Source organism: Bidens hawaiensis, unplaced genomic scaffold, assembly GCF_021521415.1.
Source record: "Bidens hawaiensis isolate Kalapana, Puna unplaced genomic scaffold, B.hawaiensis_p1.1 tig00004525_1, whole genome shotgun sequence".
NCBI classification, from domain to species: domain Eukaryota; kingdom Viridiplantae; phylum Streptophyta; class Magnoliopsida; order Asterales; family Asteraceae; genus Bidens; species Bidens hawaiensis.
The window spans coordinates 795766-812811 of NW_027491273.1; the positions used below are offsets into that span (position 1 = coordinate 795766).

Sequence of the window (17046 nt, forward strand, 5' to 3'; positions counted from 1 at the left end):
TTTGTTGTTTTGAAAGCAGCGTGTTGTAGCAGCAGGGGGAAAAAACCCCTAAAACTCAATAATCTTCATCTTCCATATGCGCCACCACCTACACCATCATCACTGCGCCACCACCACCATGGCCACCAACAAAGGTTAGTTTGTTGGTTTTTATTACAAAATAAAAAGGTTAAACGAGACATTAACATTTATGGGAGTCGGAACAGCCATGACGCTAGGGATCATTTTTCTTCGGTACCAACACCCGTGCAATATCTGTTTTTTTCCCAAACCGAACCGGTTTGGTCAAAACCTGGTCAAAACTGCTTTGGGTCAAACCATTTTAAGAGCAAGAAAGGTCGACCTGGTCCAGCTCGGTTCGGTTCAGTTTAGAACTGGTTTAACCGGTTTAAAACCGGTTTTAACCAAACCGGTTCTGTTTTAAAACCAGTTTGGTAAATCAAAAGAGGAACTGGTCGAGGACCGGCGGTTTGGGTCGGTTTAGGAACCGGTTTAGGTGAAAGCGGTTTTACTGTCTAACCGGTTCGGTTCAGTTTGCATAGAACCAATCCCAAACCGGTTTTTTTGTACACCTCTACCAACGGGGCGGTGTTCCCGCTGCTACCGAGCGGCGCGCCGAGCTCCTTCCGTGGGCACTCCGTCCACCCTTAAAAGAAAGAACAATGTCGGGCCTAACTTGTTAAAAGACCATATCGGTGGGAGCCTTTGCTTATCTGGGCCTTAAGCCCGCTTACGAGCCTTTCTCAAGCCCATCATTGTACCACATTTTTAAAGAGAAAAACTAAACACCTGTCATGGTAGGTTTGAGTCTATCGTCCAACTCAATGAACAAATCTTGTTAGGTTTTGAAGCTGATATCGGTCCGATTTTGCAATTGACTTTACGTTCAAATTAATGCATTTTTTCCTCGTTTTACATGAAAGTCGCATTTGAAAATTAACAATTTGTCTTGTAGCATTGATTGTTTTCAACTTGGAACAAATTAATATTTATTTGGAGCATGGATTATTGCAAAACTAAATTTAAAATTCTCACAATCTAATAATATCACAAGAGTTGTATATTATGGTAAAATCAATTAAGTATGTGTAATTGTTAACCGCAATTAAAAATGATTGGGTTTTACGATTCAAAAAAAAGTAGCGACGTAACTTATTGCATGCTTACCTTCTGTATTAATGTAATCCTTATTTTTTTAAAATGAGATAAAATACATAATAAATACGTGTAGTTGTTCACTGCTACGTTTCAGAGTTCTGTAAGTTCAACCTACTTTTTGATTCTTTTGCATCACCTCTTCGTAATATATAAATTCACAACTTACAAAATCAAAGAAACAATTGGTTTATTTAATTTTTCATTTATTTAACTCCTGTAATACACGAGTTTCTAGCTTGTTGGAAGTAATTTCGGACTCCAAGTCACAAGTCGGTGAACTTGAGGGACCAATGTTGACAAGCTGGTCATAGTTGGTTGTGTTTCCTAATTGTATTGTAATTATAATATGTAATGTCTTGGCTAGCAAGTTAGGTTAGTCTATATAAACCTAATTATATTGTATTGTTTATTCCACATCTCGAATAAACAATGTATTTTATGTGACACGGATATTGAGTCGGTAGATCATATTTCTACCGATTGTATGGTAGCAGCGGTGGTGGGGGCCACATTAATCGTTGGTCTAAAGATTCTCTTATCTTTGGTTTCTCGATTAGAGATATGTTGGAACTTCATAAAGTCACTAAGATAGGAGACATCGAGAAGGAGGTGTTTCATGGGGTTATTATTATTGCTTGTTAGAGAATATGGAAGACAAGGAATGAGAAATTATTTGAAGGAAAAGAGGTGAAGATTGAAGAGATAATAGCGATCATCAAGTCTTTTGGCTTCTATTGGTTCAAGCATGGGTCAAAATATAGATGTATAGAATGATCGAATTGGTGTAAATTCTCGTTCATGTAGTTTTTCTTGTTGCTTCTTTCTTGATGGCTTCTCTCTGAATTGTGGAGGTTGCTTGTGGGTTTTTGGTTGGTTGGTTTATAAAAGTTCATCGTTTGAAAAAAAAAAGAATTCATCCCTATTTAAAAATAATAATAATAAAATAAGATGGGTATATATTATCCCTTAACTAAAGTCACACTAAAGTACAAAACGTGGTATGTTTTTCTATTATGCCAGTATGTTCTTGATTTGTTTGTATGTGTTCTTTCATTCGTCTTATGAATTGTGTAACCCGTGATAGAGGGATGGAATAGAATTTTGATGTTAGCGGTGTGTGACATGAAAAAGATGCCAGTGAAGACGATCATTGTAGTTGCAATTAGCGGTCGTTGTTTAATAATAACATCAGTAATTAAGATATAATAAAATATTCACATGCGTACTTTGTCTTAGAATAAAAATGGCATATGATAGGTTTTAAAATAATTACGCGTTATAAACCATTACATGAGACACGCACTTATTGAATTTTTATCAATTGTTCTTATTTTTTTTATTTGAAAAAAATAATTGTTGGCTTAAAGTAGAAGTATAGTATACTTTTTATTTATAAATGCACTAAAAAGTTATAATAAGAATAATAATAACACTTTTATTTAATATGAAATATATTTTCCTAGACATACTCTTTTTTCCAATTAGTTTTTGTTTTGTAGAGGGAAATAGAATCAGAGAGTGACTTTGAACCTTCATCTGTGGCTACACACACAACCCCATCAAAAGCTATTCACACACACACACACACACACACACACACACACACACACACACACACAACCTTCTTCCCCTAAAATAGTCTTCATTCTCCTATTGTTTTAATATTCCAATTCACCCTCCATTGATTCTAATTAAATTCCCAGGTAATTCCACTATTTTTTTTTATTTAACTTTATATTTATACATGAAATGTTTATTGTTATCTCCAAATGTTGGCTATGATCGGCCTTGAATCTATAATCATAACTTACAAATACACTTTTTATATTAGTTTTGATTGTGATTTGTAACAACCTAAAGGTAAAGGTGGCATACCAGCATATAAGATTGTGGTTAGCATAAAAGGCATTATATAGTAGTACTGAAAACAGGCGGGGTTGATCAGTTTTTGAATTCTTAAATTATTTTAGTATGGAATACGATCAAATGGGCCGGGCTGATATTAGGGTACTCGTAGCCCAATTTATGTCTTATTAAGTTTGCGTCTTTTTTGTCGTGTTTTCCCCTATTAAACTGCATATAAGAATCCGCTAACCTTTGGATCGGTTCCTCATCATCATCATCATCATCATCATCGTACTCAGTATATCCCACCAATAGCAAAGCTATGGTAGGGTCTGAGGAGGGTAAGATCGGTTCCTCATCATATTGTGTTCAAATAGGTCATGTTGATCCCTTCGTTTTTCGAATTCTTAAATAGCTATTGTATGGATTATGTTCAAATTGGCTAGGTTGATCCATCCATTCTTAAATAGCTATTGTATGGATTTCGTTTGAATTGTTAAACTTAAAATCGCTATTGTATAGCGTAGCTTGTTCGCATTACTAATAATAATAATAATCTACTGTTGAAGAAAAATTATGTTATGGATTGTGTTTGAGTTTATCCATTTACTTTGGACTACTTGTGGCTCCTTTAATATGCTTTAACTTATTTCTTTGAAACAAAGCATAATCAAGAGTAATAGGGAAGCTAAATGCAAAAAAGGTATACAAATTTGTGCACTCATTCTTGTTTTTATTATCTTTTGTTAATTTCCTTGTGTTGTGAACTTCGTTGTTGGGAGTGGGGTTAGTTTCAAGTTTCAATTTGGTATGGAGTTCATTTGAAGGGTTGTGTATTGTTTCTTGCCACATAACCATTTCCAAACCATACCGCTATATCGGTTTGTAACCTACGCATTCATAGTTGTACCTTTGTCTTGATTTACAAGTTCCAACTAAGTATAGAAAATGTAGACTTTGACTATTTGTTCTTTTCTTTTATTGGGTATTGATTAAATTGAGGATTTTATGATGACATCATTTAATGGTATACTTTTACATCTACATATATGCTAATATGCTACAAAAGTTTCTTAAGTATTCCTCCAAAAACCATTGTAGGCACTCTGCCTGAAGGATAATTTGGACAATGCAACATCCCAAGACAAGGTATGACCTCCGATCTTCTTTCATTTTTGTTATAAACATAAGGATATAATGGTCATTTTACGTCGATAAAATACTCGCTTGGGCGTCCGTTTTTTTTTTTTTTTCGTTTTCTTGTTCCTAAAACACCCTTTTGTTGGAAATTTAATCAAGAGGTGGGACTACACGTTCAGACACAAAACCAAGAACCTAGGGGCCAAAAGCCGTTGATCACAGGGGGCAACGTGCTCCAACATCCGAGGTATGATTGCATGATTCATCAACTGGGTTCAGTTATGTTGTCTTATTTGTTCTGTATCGTATTTATCTTATATAGATCTTAAGTTACGACTTTTTGTTATAGAACACACAAAATATAAAAATTATTACTTCCAAATTAAAAAATGCATGCACAATATTTGAATTTTCAAACCTTGTAATAATAATAATAATAATAATAATAATAATAATAATAATAATAATAATAATAATAATAATAATAATAATAATGTAACATTTTTTGAATATGGCAGAAACAGTTGGCTCAGCTTCAAGAAGAACTCAAGAAGACAAAGGACCAGCTAAGGGAATCCGAGTCATGTACGAAAACGGCTTACCAAGAAGCCGAAGAAGCCAAGAAGCAACTCACGGCTATGTCAGCCAAATTCCACGAGTCACAAAACCAGCTCAACGAGCTTTGGGCTTGCGAAGAATCTCGAATCCAGGAACTCCGAAAAATCTCACAAGACCGAGACCGAGCCTGGGAGTCCGAGCTGAAAGCCGTCCAAAAACACTTAGCCACGGCTATAAACGAAAACCAAAAACTAAACACTCGGCTTCAAAAATTAGCCGAGTCTGAGTCAGCTCATGCAAAACAAGCTGAGTCAGCTCAAGATGAGATACTGACGCTAAAGTTAAAATTGTCAGAAACTATTAATTCAGTTGACCAGCTAAATATTCAACTAAAGGAATCTAAAGATTCCGAATCTCGAGATTTGGAATTAGCATCTGCTCTGGCAGCGGGTGCAGAGATGGAGAATGAGTTAAGGAATTTGAAAGTGCAAACGGAGCAGTGGAGGAAGGCGGCCGAGGCAGCGGCCGCCATGGTTTTGGGCGACGATGGTGGTGGCGGCGGAAAGTTTGTAGATTCGTTAGATTTTAATGTTGTTGGTGAGAAGTCGAGTTCGGAAGATACTGAAGATGAGTCATCGATTAAGAAAACAAGTAACATGTTGAAGAAAATTGGAGTGTTGTTGAAAAAAGGACAAAAGTAGTTCGGATCATCCTATGAATATAAGTTGTTAAGTTACATGTTCTCATAGGAATTATTGTGTTTGGGAATAATTATAAGTTCAAAGTTGAAAATTTTATTTATTTTCTTGATTCTCTTATTTACTTTTTATTAATTTATTTGAAAGAATAAAAATGTTTATAGTTAATTAGTTTTGACTAAGTTTTTTTATTCGTAATTTGTATTTAAATATGTTGAATTCAAAGTTGTTTATTTATATTTGGAGTGATATAGGTTTATAAGTAACCATGGTGTGAATATGATTGATATGCATTCACTTGTCTTACTTAGTGATTCTTAACTCATTTCCCATTAGTATTAGTAGTACGCAGTAAGACAAGTAATTCAACGTAATCAATAATTATAGTTCAATAACTTTATCCATATGTCATAGTGGTTACCTAACTTAATTCAGTAATTAGTTTATGAATTGTCATAAAATAATATTTAATAATAAAAACTGAACAAATAAGAGTGTTGAGACTTGCCAATGTCATATTGTCATCCTTAGAATGATTATTCCCATTAGGAGTACACAATAAGATATTTAATTCAACAAGGTTTAGAATTTGTCAAACCAATTGGTTTTTTGTCTAATGACATGTGGGTGATGGTTAACGTTTGGGATCTTTATGGTATCAAGTTCAAAACATGACTCGATAGGTTTTCTCACAGAGGTTGATTTACTCCTTGATGGTGTTCCTGGTTGAGTCAAACGGCCTGGAGCGTCAAAATATTAAGTTGTGATTTTTATCTTTATTGATATAAAGTCACTCGGCGTATAGTATGTGACGTGGTATACCTGATCATTTAGTCAATGAGACGCGCATAATTCGACATAGTTCCATGTATACGTTTTTTGAGCTAGAACCAATCAAAAGAATGAAGTTAAATTTATGGATGGTTGATATTCCGTCTCAAGAAGACTCACTCGGTTATTAGGGTAGTTCTAAACGCAAATGCTGTAAAAAAATTTAAAAAAAAATGCCAAACAATAATATCTTTGTTAATCGGTATTGCATCGTGAAAGTTGTAACTTTTACCATCTTTACTTTGTTAGACATCATTTCCGTCCTCATTTTGTTGCCATTTGAAAACATAACACAAAATCTTAAAAATAGATGTACACCTCTCAATCGTAACTCGTAAGTGATTGAATTTGTCTTTTTTTCTCTTTGATTATCTATCTATAGTTACATTCAAATGTGTTAACTTTCTCTCTCATTTCGATATAAAGTGTTTTTCAATTCAATGTTTTATTTGCGTTCAAGATTGTTATAGATTCAATATAAACATCGGAGGACGCTAACTCCTCTCGTAAACATTGTTCTTTTCATTCCGAAATCACTATGAGGATTGTAATTCTAAGTGGCAAGTATCATTTACGTGTGGAGTCAAAATCTCACACCTTTACAATAATACTTAGTTTTTCAAGCCAGTGATCTTTTAGACGTATGGATAAATCATAAACTAGCATTCCACACGCTAAAAGTTATTTTAATTACACATATTTGTGAACAATTATATTCGATCGCTTTTGATCTTTACGGGTCATACTTCTATGTACTTTCTTTTAGGGAAACTAAACAAACCGGTAGATTAAGCTCGGTTCAAAGAGTTTTTAATACCTTTTTTAACAACATTGCTACTACAATTAAAAAATGTTTTAAGACTATGAGTTATGGGGCGTCAAATTATGGTCCGTTTGGTATGAGGTAATGGAATGAACGAGGAAATGGAATGGACAATGGAATGTAACGGTCAAATGAATGAAATGAATCATTACCATTCCATTATCTTGTTTGGTTACCATGTAGGAATGAAATGAATAATCACCTTATTATTATTTTTTATTAAATAGTAAACTATGCACACATATATTTTTGTCGGTTAATAGAATGGTAATAACATAATACGATATAATAATAAAAATATAATAATAATTATAATTTAATAATAGTTATACTACAACAAAATAATAATAATAATAGTAATTTTTGATAATTTTTTATTTCATTTCTTGATGGAATAAAAGAAAAAGCATCTTTTACTAAGGAATGAAAAATGTTATATTTGGAAGGAATTTCATTCCTTAGGAATGATTCATTCCATTGATGAATGCCAACCAAACAAACATATTTTATTTCATTCATTTGAAATGATCCATTCTATCACTATTTCATACCAAACACTACCTTAGGGTGCGAAAAGATCCATGCAGGACATGTTTAGCGCCAACACTATCACCCCCTTTTAGTGAAAAGGTGTTGCCCCCTTCATTCATTCATGACTAGCTTCTCTCCACCATTTGTTTTGTAAGCCAATTATACATTGTCATCTCACTTCGATTTACCCATAATCATATTTTACATTTCATCACATCATAACATATCCAACTTGGTAAGAAACATGAAAACCTAATTTGCCCAGTAATTTCCTATGTGTTGTAAAATGTCTCTTTCACATTGACTTTTTAACCCTCCCTTAAGACACTAAGTTGCAACTTGTATTTTAAGAGGTAGTATGTAGTCCGCGAATCACATCTGCAGACCTTTATAGAGGAGGTGGACCAGAGGTCTATAATCTATACTCTATAATAAGAAGGTTGTATGTTTTTTAACTTATGTGGACCGCTAAAACAAGCCAAAATTTAAATAATATATACAACCCTGAAATAATATTTATTAAACCACAATAACATTTTTTTAAATCGTTCGTTCCATACTTTGCACTAACTGTTAAGCAATTTCATCCTGTAACTAGGGGTGCAAACGAGCCGAGCTGCTCGCGAGCTACTCGAGATCGGCTCGTTAAAAAGCTCGATCGACTTGAGCCCAAGCTCGAGCCTAAAAGTAAGCTCGTTAAATAAACGATCCCGAGCCCAAGCTGGCTTGAGAGCCCAAACTAGCATGCCATTTTTATAATTTTTTAAAATATATATTAATAATTATTAATTAATATATATATATAATATTATGAAAAAATAAATAAAAATAACTAAATAATATATATTATTTTATACATAAAATATTATAACAGAAAAAATATATAAAAATAATTATATTTATATAAAAAATAATTGATAAATAGTAAACGAGCCGAGCTCGATCTTGAAAATCTACTCACGAGCCGAGCTCGAGCTTTGAAAATAGAGCTCGAAACAAGACGAGCTCGAGTCGAGCTCGGGCTCGGCTCGTTTGCACCCCTACCCGTAACCGAGTCACATATTCCGGATCCGATGCAAATAAAAACTTCGAAGGCTATTAATTTCACTTACAATCAACATCGAATTTCGAAGAGACGACAGGCCGTGGCGAAGAGCAGCGGGACGAGAGATAGCAAAGCAGGGTGCAACAGGTTTATGCCTCGAGTGCTAAGGATTTCGAATATTAAAACCAGAAGGCTTAATCCCTCGGCCCAAGTTATAAAAGACTGAATACCAAAATAATAATTCCAGGCCCATTTACATACATCCAACACCCATATAAAACCATCATTATTAACCGATCCCTAACAACCCCTAGGGTTGGGTTTTGTTTTGTTTTGTTTTGCAGCAGCCGCTTATCAACTTCTCGCCGGAAACCTAACCGCCGATAGCCCGTCACTCAATCTCGCAAACATGGGGTATGTATTGCTTACATTCATCTTATTAGTTCATAGTAATTGATTAATTAAAGGTTTAAAACATTTACTAGCTTCTGCTGCTTGTTATTCGAAATGAAATTTAGACCTTTCAGCCGTTAGTCTGTTTATTTGTATAGGATTTAGATCTGATTGGCAATAATTGCTTTGGTTGACGATAGATTATTAGGTTTGTTTATAATAATATTAGGGCTGTAAGCGAACCGAATGGAACGAAGCATTGTTTGTGTTCGTTTGTTTGGATTCACGGACGCAAACGGACATTTAGTATTTAAAAATGAGTTATAGAAAAGGAATATTATTAAGTCAAAATATATAGTTCAGCACTTGAGAGATGATAAACAGGAACATAACATAATTATTCTCTAATCAGTGCTTTTGTTTTGATAATATCACCGGAGCTTAAGTTAGATTTGTTGTGAGCTAAAGGAAGATTTTATAAAACAAATTTTTAACAAAACGAGATGCATGTAAACAATAAAATTATAAAATTTAAATGTTAGGTTGGTTTTTACCAAATAAAAAAATTAAAAAGATATAAAACAAACCTTTAACTAATGAACATACGCAAACAAACATAAATGAACGAACGTGGGTACTGAATCTCTTGTTCATGTTTGGTTGTTTAACTAAATGAACAGAATTTCTTGTTAGTGTTTGTTCATTTATTAAACAAACGACCGTAAACAAACGGTTAAGTTTGTTTGCAGCTCTAGGCTTATTGAATTTGATTAATAAGTGAAGGAAGATATTTCTTTGATTACTGTTACAGGAATTAGTGTTATGTGTCTACAGTTTAGGTTTTGTTGGAAATAAATGGTTAGATTGAACAAAGGCGGTTGGTTAGACTTATTGAGTTTGATTGATGAGAGGTTGAGTGATTTAATTACAGTAAGACACATGGAATGGGAGCTGGGCGCAAGCTGAAGTCACACCGCAGAAGACAAAGGTGGGCCGACAAGTCTTACAAGAAGTCTCATCTTGGTAATGAATGGAAGAAACCTTTTGCTGGTTCTTCTCATGCTAAGGGCATTGTTCTTGAGAAAATGTAATTCTTCTAATTGTTTTTTATTATATTCTTGTTGTCATAACTTTATAAATTTGATTGTGACAAACTGCTTTGTTGTATTTACAGTGGTATTGAAGCTAAGCAGCCTAACTCTGCTATTAGAAAGTGTGCTAGAGTTCAACTCATCAAGAACGGAAAGAAGATTGCTGCTTTTGTCCCCAACGATGGTTGCTTGAACTATATTGAAGAAAATGTAAGTTCTTGGTCATGTTATATACATAGTTGTCAATAGCAGTGATAGCGGGCGCTATAGCGCACTACGTAGCGATGCGGCTATAGGCCGCTATATACTAAATATCGGTCATTTAGCGTGATTATTATCAGTATTTAGGTTTTTATTAATTTTGTATGTTTTTTTTAATATAAAAAATTATAGAAACCTATTTTTTAGGCTTATTTATCAACCAAATAGCTGCACCTTCCACAAGTTCAACCGTAAAAGCTTATTTTGTGAATATAAACTCTAATTATTTGCTTAAAAACTTTCCACTCCTTTATCGCTAAATATGAAATAGCAGTCGCTATTTACTGCTATTTGCTATTGACAATTACGTTTATATAAAAGACAATATTTTTATTAGTTTGGTATTTTCAGATTTTTAGTTGAGTATTTTGAATTGTGACAGGATGAAGTTTTGATTGCTGGATTTGGGCGAAAGGGTCACGCTGTGGGAGATATTCCCGGAGTCAGGTTCAAGGTTGTGAAGGTTTCCGGTGTTTCGCTTTTGGCTTTGTTCAAGGAGAAGAAGGAGAAGCCAAGATCTTGATTATATTTTTTGTCGGTTTGGGTTAATTTTGTTATGTTTGTTGAGGAGCTTAAATGTTTTAGCTTTGAGTTTGCGGAGGGCAGACAATTGGTTGTTCTCAGTTTGTACTGTGATTTTGGTAAACACAATTTATTTAGATAATAACTTCTGCTTATTTTTGATTGGATTTTTTTTGTGAATGTGTGGTTTATGTTAGTCTTTCATGCACTCTGTAATGCTAATAGATAACTACATAGTCCGACAATTGTATCGAGCTTCTCAGGTTTTTATACATGCTGAGAGACCTACATAAGAGTGAGAACGAGATTTATTTTTGACTAATAGATATTTCACTAAAATTGTACAAAATAAGTGTTTGTACATCTCTTAGCCAGTGGAGGCGTTAGCCAGCCGGTAAGGTGGGTATTAGCGGTTAATCGATGATTAACTGGCATTCAGTTGTTATTTTACGCTCTTGACACATGTTTTGTATAAAAGAATACTCCACGTTGTTAAATGTTCATAGAATTTTGTTTGCGTGGTATTAATCTAGCAAAGAATTAGGTAAAGCAGGCTAAATTCAAATTAATGAATTTAGTTAGCCTCCATTGTAAAGACTAAAGACGAAGCATGAAGTCGCCAAGCCGGTAACCGGTGATTTCATCAGAAATTTTTTCCTATTGGTTTGGTATTTTTCAATGCTTAGATGTGTTGCAATCTGATGTCAAATGTGTTTGACAAATATCTGGATCATACTGCAATATGAACTGATTTGCTTTTTATAATATATATATATAAATCGTTAGCTCGCATATAAAATATTAAAAATGATAAAAAAAAGATGATTGGTTATTATAATACATATACACAACTACCATAAACAAAATATTATATAAACAATAAACGCTACTCTTGATAATGCAGGAAATACTGTAAACCTGCTTAAAGACTAATAACATGCATTCTCCATTACACAAGTTCTACATACAAAAACATTAGAAATTAGTGGGCAAACACCACCAGCAAAGCATATGGGTTCTAACTGCCAGTTGAAGTAAACAAAATACGGGATCTACATCAAACTGCATAAGAAATTTTTACTTCAAAAGTATATTACTGTACGCAATCACCCATGGTTTCGGCAGTTCTGACAACATATTATAACCTCCCATAGATCAAAGCATTTGCAAAAATTTTAGTCCCTTTGTAACTTCCTGTAACTGTTTTATCCATCTACATTAAAAAACCTATGATCATTATTATATCTCAAATCAAAATCAAAAGTTAATCCACTTAATACTCAAACTAACGAGTTATGTTCTCTCTCACTTGTATAAGTAAAACGTAAGCGAGCCTAATTTGATTAAATAAGTTATTTACTGACACACAATAATGTAAATTCCTAGCAGCATATAGCCATATCACCAAAAGCCTTGCTATTGGTGGGACTTTATATGGGTATGATTGATTTATTGATTGACCAATAAGGTCTCCAGGATTTCAATATTGATGGGTGTTCACAGATTATTCGGTTTGGATTTGAAACTTTTAGGACTCTATCCGAAATCCGATCCGATCTAATCCGAATTAGGGATGCTCCTATCTGATCCGAATCCGATCCGGATTGATTTTGGATGGATTCGGATAATCCGAATAACCCGAAATAAACCATATAACAAGCATTCAAACAAATGTCTAATTAAATAAAAATATAAAACCAGAAATTTAAAATAAAACGTACATAAACGAAAGTCTAATTAAATCCATGATCCATCATAATTCTAAAAAGTAAAACAGTACACCAGTAAAGCCAAACTTCAGATAATTAAAGCACTTGCTATTTATTCGGATATCCGAATAATCCGAATAAGAATTCGGATCGAATTATTCAGGTTTCGGTTCAGTTTTCTTGGATTTCATACAAGAACAGGAATAAAGAAATATTAATTTAAAACAGCAAAAGAAGCATGCCAAACTTGCAGCTCTTACAGCACATGCCCTACAAACTTGCAGAATGCACAGAATGATAACAAAGAGTCGGAGACACAAACACATACTTTTTAAAGATCTTGTTCGATTAAAGAAATAAGCAGAAAGAGAGATTCGATTAGAGTTCGTTCAAACTCCTCCATAAATATTGTCACAAGAGAGAACGAAATGAATTTGTACCTTAATTAGGAGCTTTCCTCACCATCATCATTCTTCGATTTCTGGGATTCGTTCTTGAGAATCGATGGTGACTCGGATATTTGTTTTGCAATTCTGCGTATGCAGTCACCAACTCTAAACAGCTTTTTTGGAGACGAATTTGATGACATTTTATCACCGGTTCCATTCCCATTATCCTCCTTAGAGGCATGATCCTCAACGGTTGCTTTTTTGCTGATGCTTTTTTTACTTCTTTTTACACTCGAGTCAACTTTTGAGGCCTTGTTTGTCAAACTTCTTTCTTTCTTAAGTGGGACCAAATCATCACTGTCAGAAGCATCCGGCTTGTTTTTTTTTAGATGAAACTTTCTTACTTCCAGAAACTGGTTTTTCATTCCCATGATCCTCAACGGTCGTAATTTTGCTTATACTTTGTTTAACTCTTTTCACACTCGAGTCACCCTTCGGGCTCACATTTGCTACACTTCTTTCTTTCTTGTGTGGGACCGAGTCTTCACTATCATCACTATCAGAAACATCTGGCTTCTGTTTTCTAGATGCAACTTTGTTACCTTCAGAACCAGATTTTTCATTCTCATTATCCTCAACAGTTGCTTTTTTTCTAATACTGTGTTTACATTTTTTTACACTCGAGTTACCCTTCGAGGTCACGTTTGTCAAAACTTTTTTCTATCTTGCGTGGGACCGAGTCTTCACTATCAGAAAGATCTGGCTTCGGCTTTTTAGATGAAATTTTTTTACCTCCAGAAACTGATTTATCCTTCCCATTATCCTCAACAGTAGCCTTTTTCTTAATACCTTGTTTACTTCTTTTTACACTTGAGTTACTCTTTGAGGTCATGTCTGCCAAACTTTTCTCTTTCTTGCGTGGGACTGAGTCCTCACTGTCATCACTGTCTGAAACATATGGTTTCTGTTTTTTAGATGAAACTTTTTTACCTCCAGAAACTGGTTTTTCATTCCCGTTATTCTTAACGGTTGCCTTTTTGCTAATATCTTTTTTACTTCGTTTTACATTCGAGCTACCCTTTTGGGTTATGCTTGTCAAACTTCTTTCTTTCTTGAGTGGGACCGAGTCATCACTATCAGACACATCTGGCTTCCGTTTTTTAGAGGAGACATTTTTAACTGCAGAAGCTGTTTTTTCTTTCCCATTTTTCTCCTTAATGACATTATCCTCAACAGTTGTTTTTTGGCTAATATCCCTTTTACTTCTTTTCGCACTTGAGTTACCCTTTGGAGTCACGTTTGTCAAACTTCTTTCTTTCTTGTGTGGGACCGAGTCATCACTGTCATCACTATCAGAAACATCCGGCTTTCTCTTTTTAGATTTAACTTTTTTACCTACAGAAGCTGGTTGATCATCCTCAACAACCTTATTTTCCTCTGTTATTGGAACCTCAGATTCATCTTCCAACTTATTATCTAACTCATCCAAAAAGTTTAGTGCTTGAAACTGATAACAACCTTTCCAACCTTTCCAACGGAAGAATGCCAATAACTGAGTTCTCACACACAAAACCTCCAATCTATCAAATCCATCAAATTGTTCTTTAGCTAGTTCTTGCACAGATTGAACAACTTTAACAGGCTTAAAACTAGAAACGGTTGAAAATCGATCACCACCGTCTATTTTGCTAGATTCTTTCGTTATTCCAGCATTAACAAACTCTTGGGATTTAATTTTATCATATACCTCTTTGGATAAGCAAGAACACGCCAATCCAAAATCTACACGCCTCGACACCTCATCCAAAGCACAATCGACAGCATGAATAAACGCTTTGGAATTACTTTGTTTCTCCAGTTTACGGAAATTCTTCCTGAATGGCTTGATGTTGGAAGGCTTATTCCATGCAAAACTTTGATCCCCAAAATAACCAACAAGAAGCCCTTTCTTGTTGGAGTATTTTTTAGCTTTATCTGTTGAAGAAGATGGATCAAATATCTGAGCGGGCCACCATGGATAGTCCTTTACCTTGGCCCAAACTATATCTGTAACCTTATATTCGCCTTCTTTTACCTCAATATTAACTTCATTTTCATCAGCAACTTTCTCAATGTTCTCCACTACAATCCCTTTATCAACAACTGAGTCCTGATTGACAATAACACGGTCTTCGTTATGATCAGCAGATGGGTTCATCTTCAGGGTTTCAGTTTTTGAACCTAACAAATCAGTCCCAATATTAATCTCATTGACTGTGCCAATGTCCTCACTACTCAATGGTGCAGATGAAATAACGGCATCGGAGATTGACTTATCCAAAGCTGGCTCACTGTTATCCTTTACAATCCCTGTTTCATCTACAGAAACCCTAGTGTCATTAATTGAATCCTGAACAACCTTACATTCACCTTCTTTTTCCTCATTATTAACCTCATTCTTGTCAGAAAATTTCTTAACAGTCTCAAGTACAATATCATCTCTAGAAGCCATAGAATCATCAAATGAACCCCGAACGACAATATCACCTACCCCAATATGATCAGCAGGATCCCTAGCACCATCAATATCACCCCCTCCATCATGACCAGAAGTTTCCATTATTAGCGTTCCAGACTTCGATTCTAACAAATCATCCCCGATCTTAACCTCGTCACTCGCAGCTGGCGTTACAGACAAAACTACAGCATCCGAACTCGTTTCATCCAAACGCTTCTCAATTTCATCCATTACAACTCCTCCCGAAACCCTAGCATCATCAACTAAAGAAGACGGTTCAGTCGCTAGTGTCTCAGTTTTCAAATCTAACAACTCATCCCCAATCTTAACCTCATCACTTGCAGCAGGCGGCACAGACGAAACTACCGCATCCGACCTCGATTCATCCAAACCTTTCTGACATATATCCATTACAGCTCCTATTTCACCTCCCGAAACCATAGCATCATCAACTAAATCCTGAACAACAATATCACCAGAAGTCAGTTCATTCGCTTGTGTCTCAGTTTTCGAATCTAACAACTCACCCCCAATCTTAACCTCGTCACTCGCAACAGGCGGTACAGACGAAACTACCGCATCCGACCTCGATTCATCCAAACATTTCTCACCTTTATCCATTACAGTCCCTACTTCATCTCCAGAAACCCTAGCTTCATCAACTAAATCCCGAACTTTAGAAACCTTAACGTCATCAATTGAATCCTTAGAATCGTCTTCTCCATCATGATCAGAAGTTTTCGTTACTAACTCTCCAGACTTCAATTCTGTCAACTCATCACTCGCAGCAACCGGTACGGACGAAACCACAGCATCTGACCTCGAGTCATCCAAAGCTTTCTCACCTTTATCCATTACAATCCCTACTCCATCTCCAGAAACCCTAACGCCATCAATCGAATCCTTAGAATCATCCTCTCCATCACGATCAGAAGTTTTCGTTACCAACTCTCCAGACTTCGATTCTGTCAACTCATCCCCAATCTTAATTTCGTCACTCGCCGCAACCGGTACAGACGAAACCACAGCATCCGACCTCGCGTCATCCAAACCTTTCACATCTTTATCCATTACAATCCCTAATTCACCTCCAGAAACCCTAACTTCATCAATTAATTCATCCTTATCCATTACAACTCCTAATTCACCTACAGAAACCCTAGCATCATCAGAATCAACTAAATCCTGAACAATAACGCCACCGCCAGATGACGGCTCGATCGCTAGGGTTTCGGTTTTCAAATCTAACGAGTTAGAATCAGTAGCACAGGTTTTTGTGGACATTGGATATACAATCTCCTGTAATACTAATATTAATTATAAATTATACAGTGAATGATGAATGTAAAAGCTAATGGATCGTACTTGTAAGTTGAATAGAAGAAGAGTCTGTTGAGGAGTTGATAAAAATGGCGATTAAGACATACCTTGGCAGGCTTGAGATAGATAATGCAACGGCTTGTTTTGTTTCCTTGCAAGGCACGCTATCAACGTGTAGTCTTCTGCTTGTTTATATTTTTACATCTTTACTAGTTTTTATTATTTTTTTTTGGGT

General features: G+C 35.1%; 3 protein-coding genes across 3 annotated transcripts; 2 read left to right on the forward strand and 1 right to left on the reverse strand.

The window, feature by feature from the left end:
- The first annotated feature begins 4650 nt into the window (after positions 1–4650).
- Positions 4651–5462, forward strand: LOC143626895 (interactor of constitutive active ROPs 2, chloroplastic-like). The gene has a single exon (XM_077096831.1). It carries the CDS (start codon positions 4782–4784, stop codon positions 5400–5402), a length of 621 nt encoding a protein of 206 aa, XP_076952946.1. The 5' UTR covers positions 4651–4781; the 3' UTR covers positions 5403–5462.
- A 3503-nt stretch (positions 5463–8965) lies between these two features.
- Positions 8966–11027, forward strand: LOC143626896 (small ribosomal subunit protein uS12). Its single transcript, XM_077096832.1, has 4 exons — positions 8966–9043; positions 9954–10109; positions 10197–10323; positions 10757–11027. The coding sequence occupies exons 1-4, from the start codon at positions 9039–9041 to the stop codon at positions 10895–10897; spliced, it is 429 nt and encodes a 142-aa protein (XP_076952947.1). The 5' UTR covers positions 8966–9038; the 3' UTR covers positions 10898–11027.
- Positions 11028–13050: 2023 nt separating this feature from the next.
- On the reverse strand, positions 13051–16775 carry LOC143626861 (uncharacterized). Its single transcript, XM_077096809.1, has 4 exons — positions 16544–16775; positions 13684–16165; positions 13499–13577; positions 13051–13407 (listed from the first exon to the last, which is right to left on the reverse strand). The coding sequence occupies exons 1-4, from the start codon at positions 16773–16775 to the stop codon at positions 13051–13053; spliced, it is 3150 nt and encodes a 1049-aa protein (XP_076952924.1).
- Between the last annotated feature and the right edge of the window lie 271 nt (positions 16776–17046).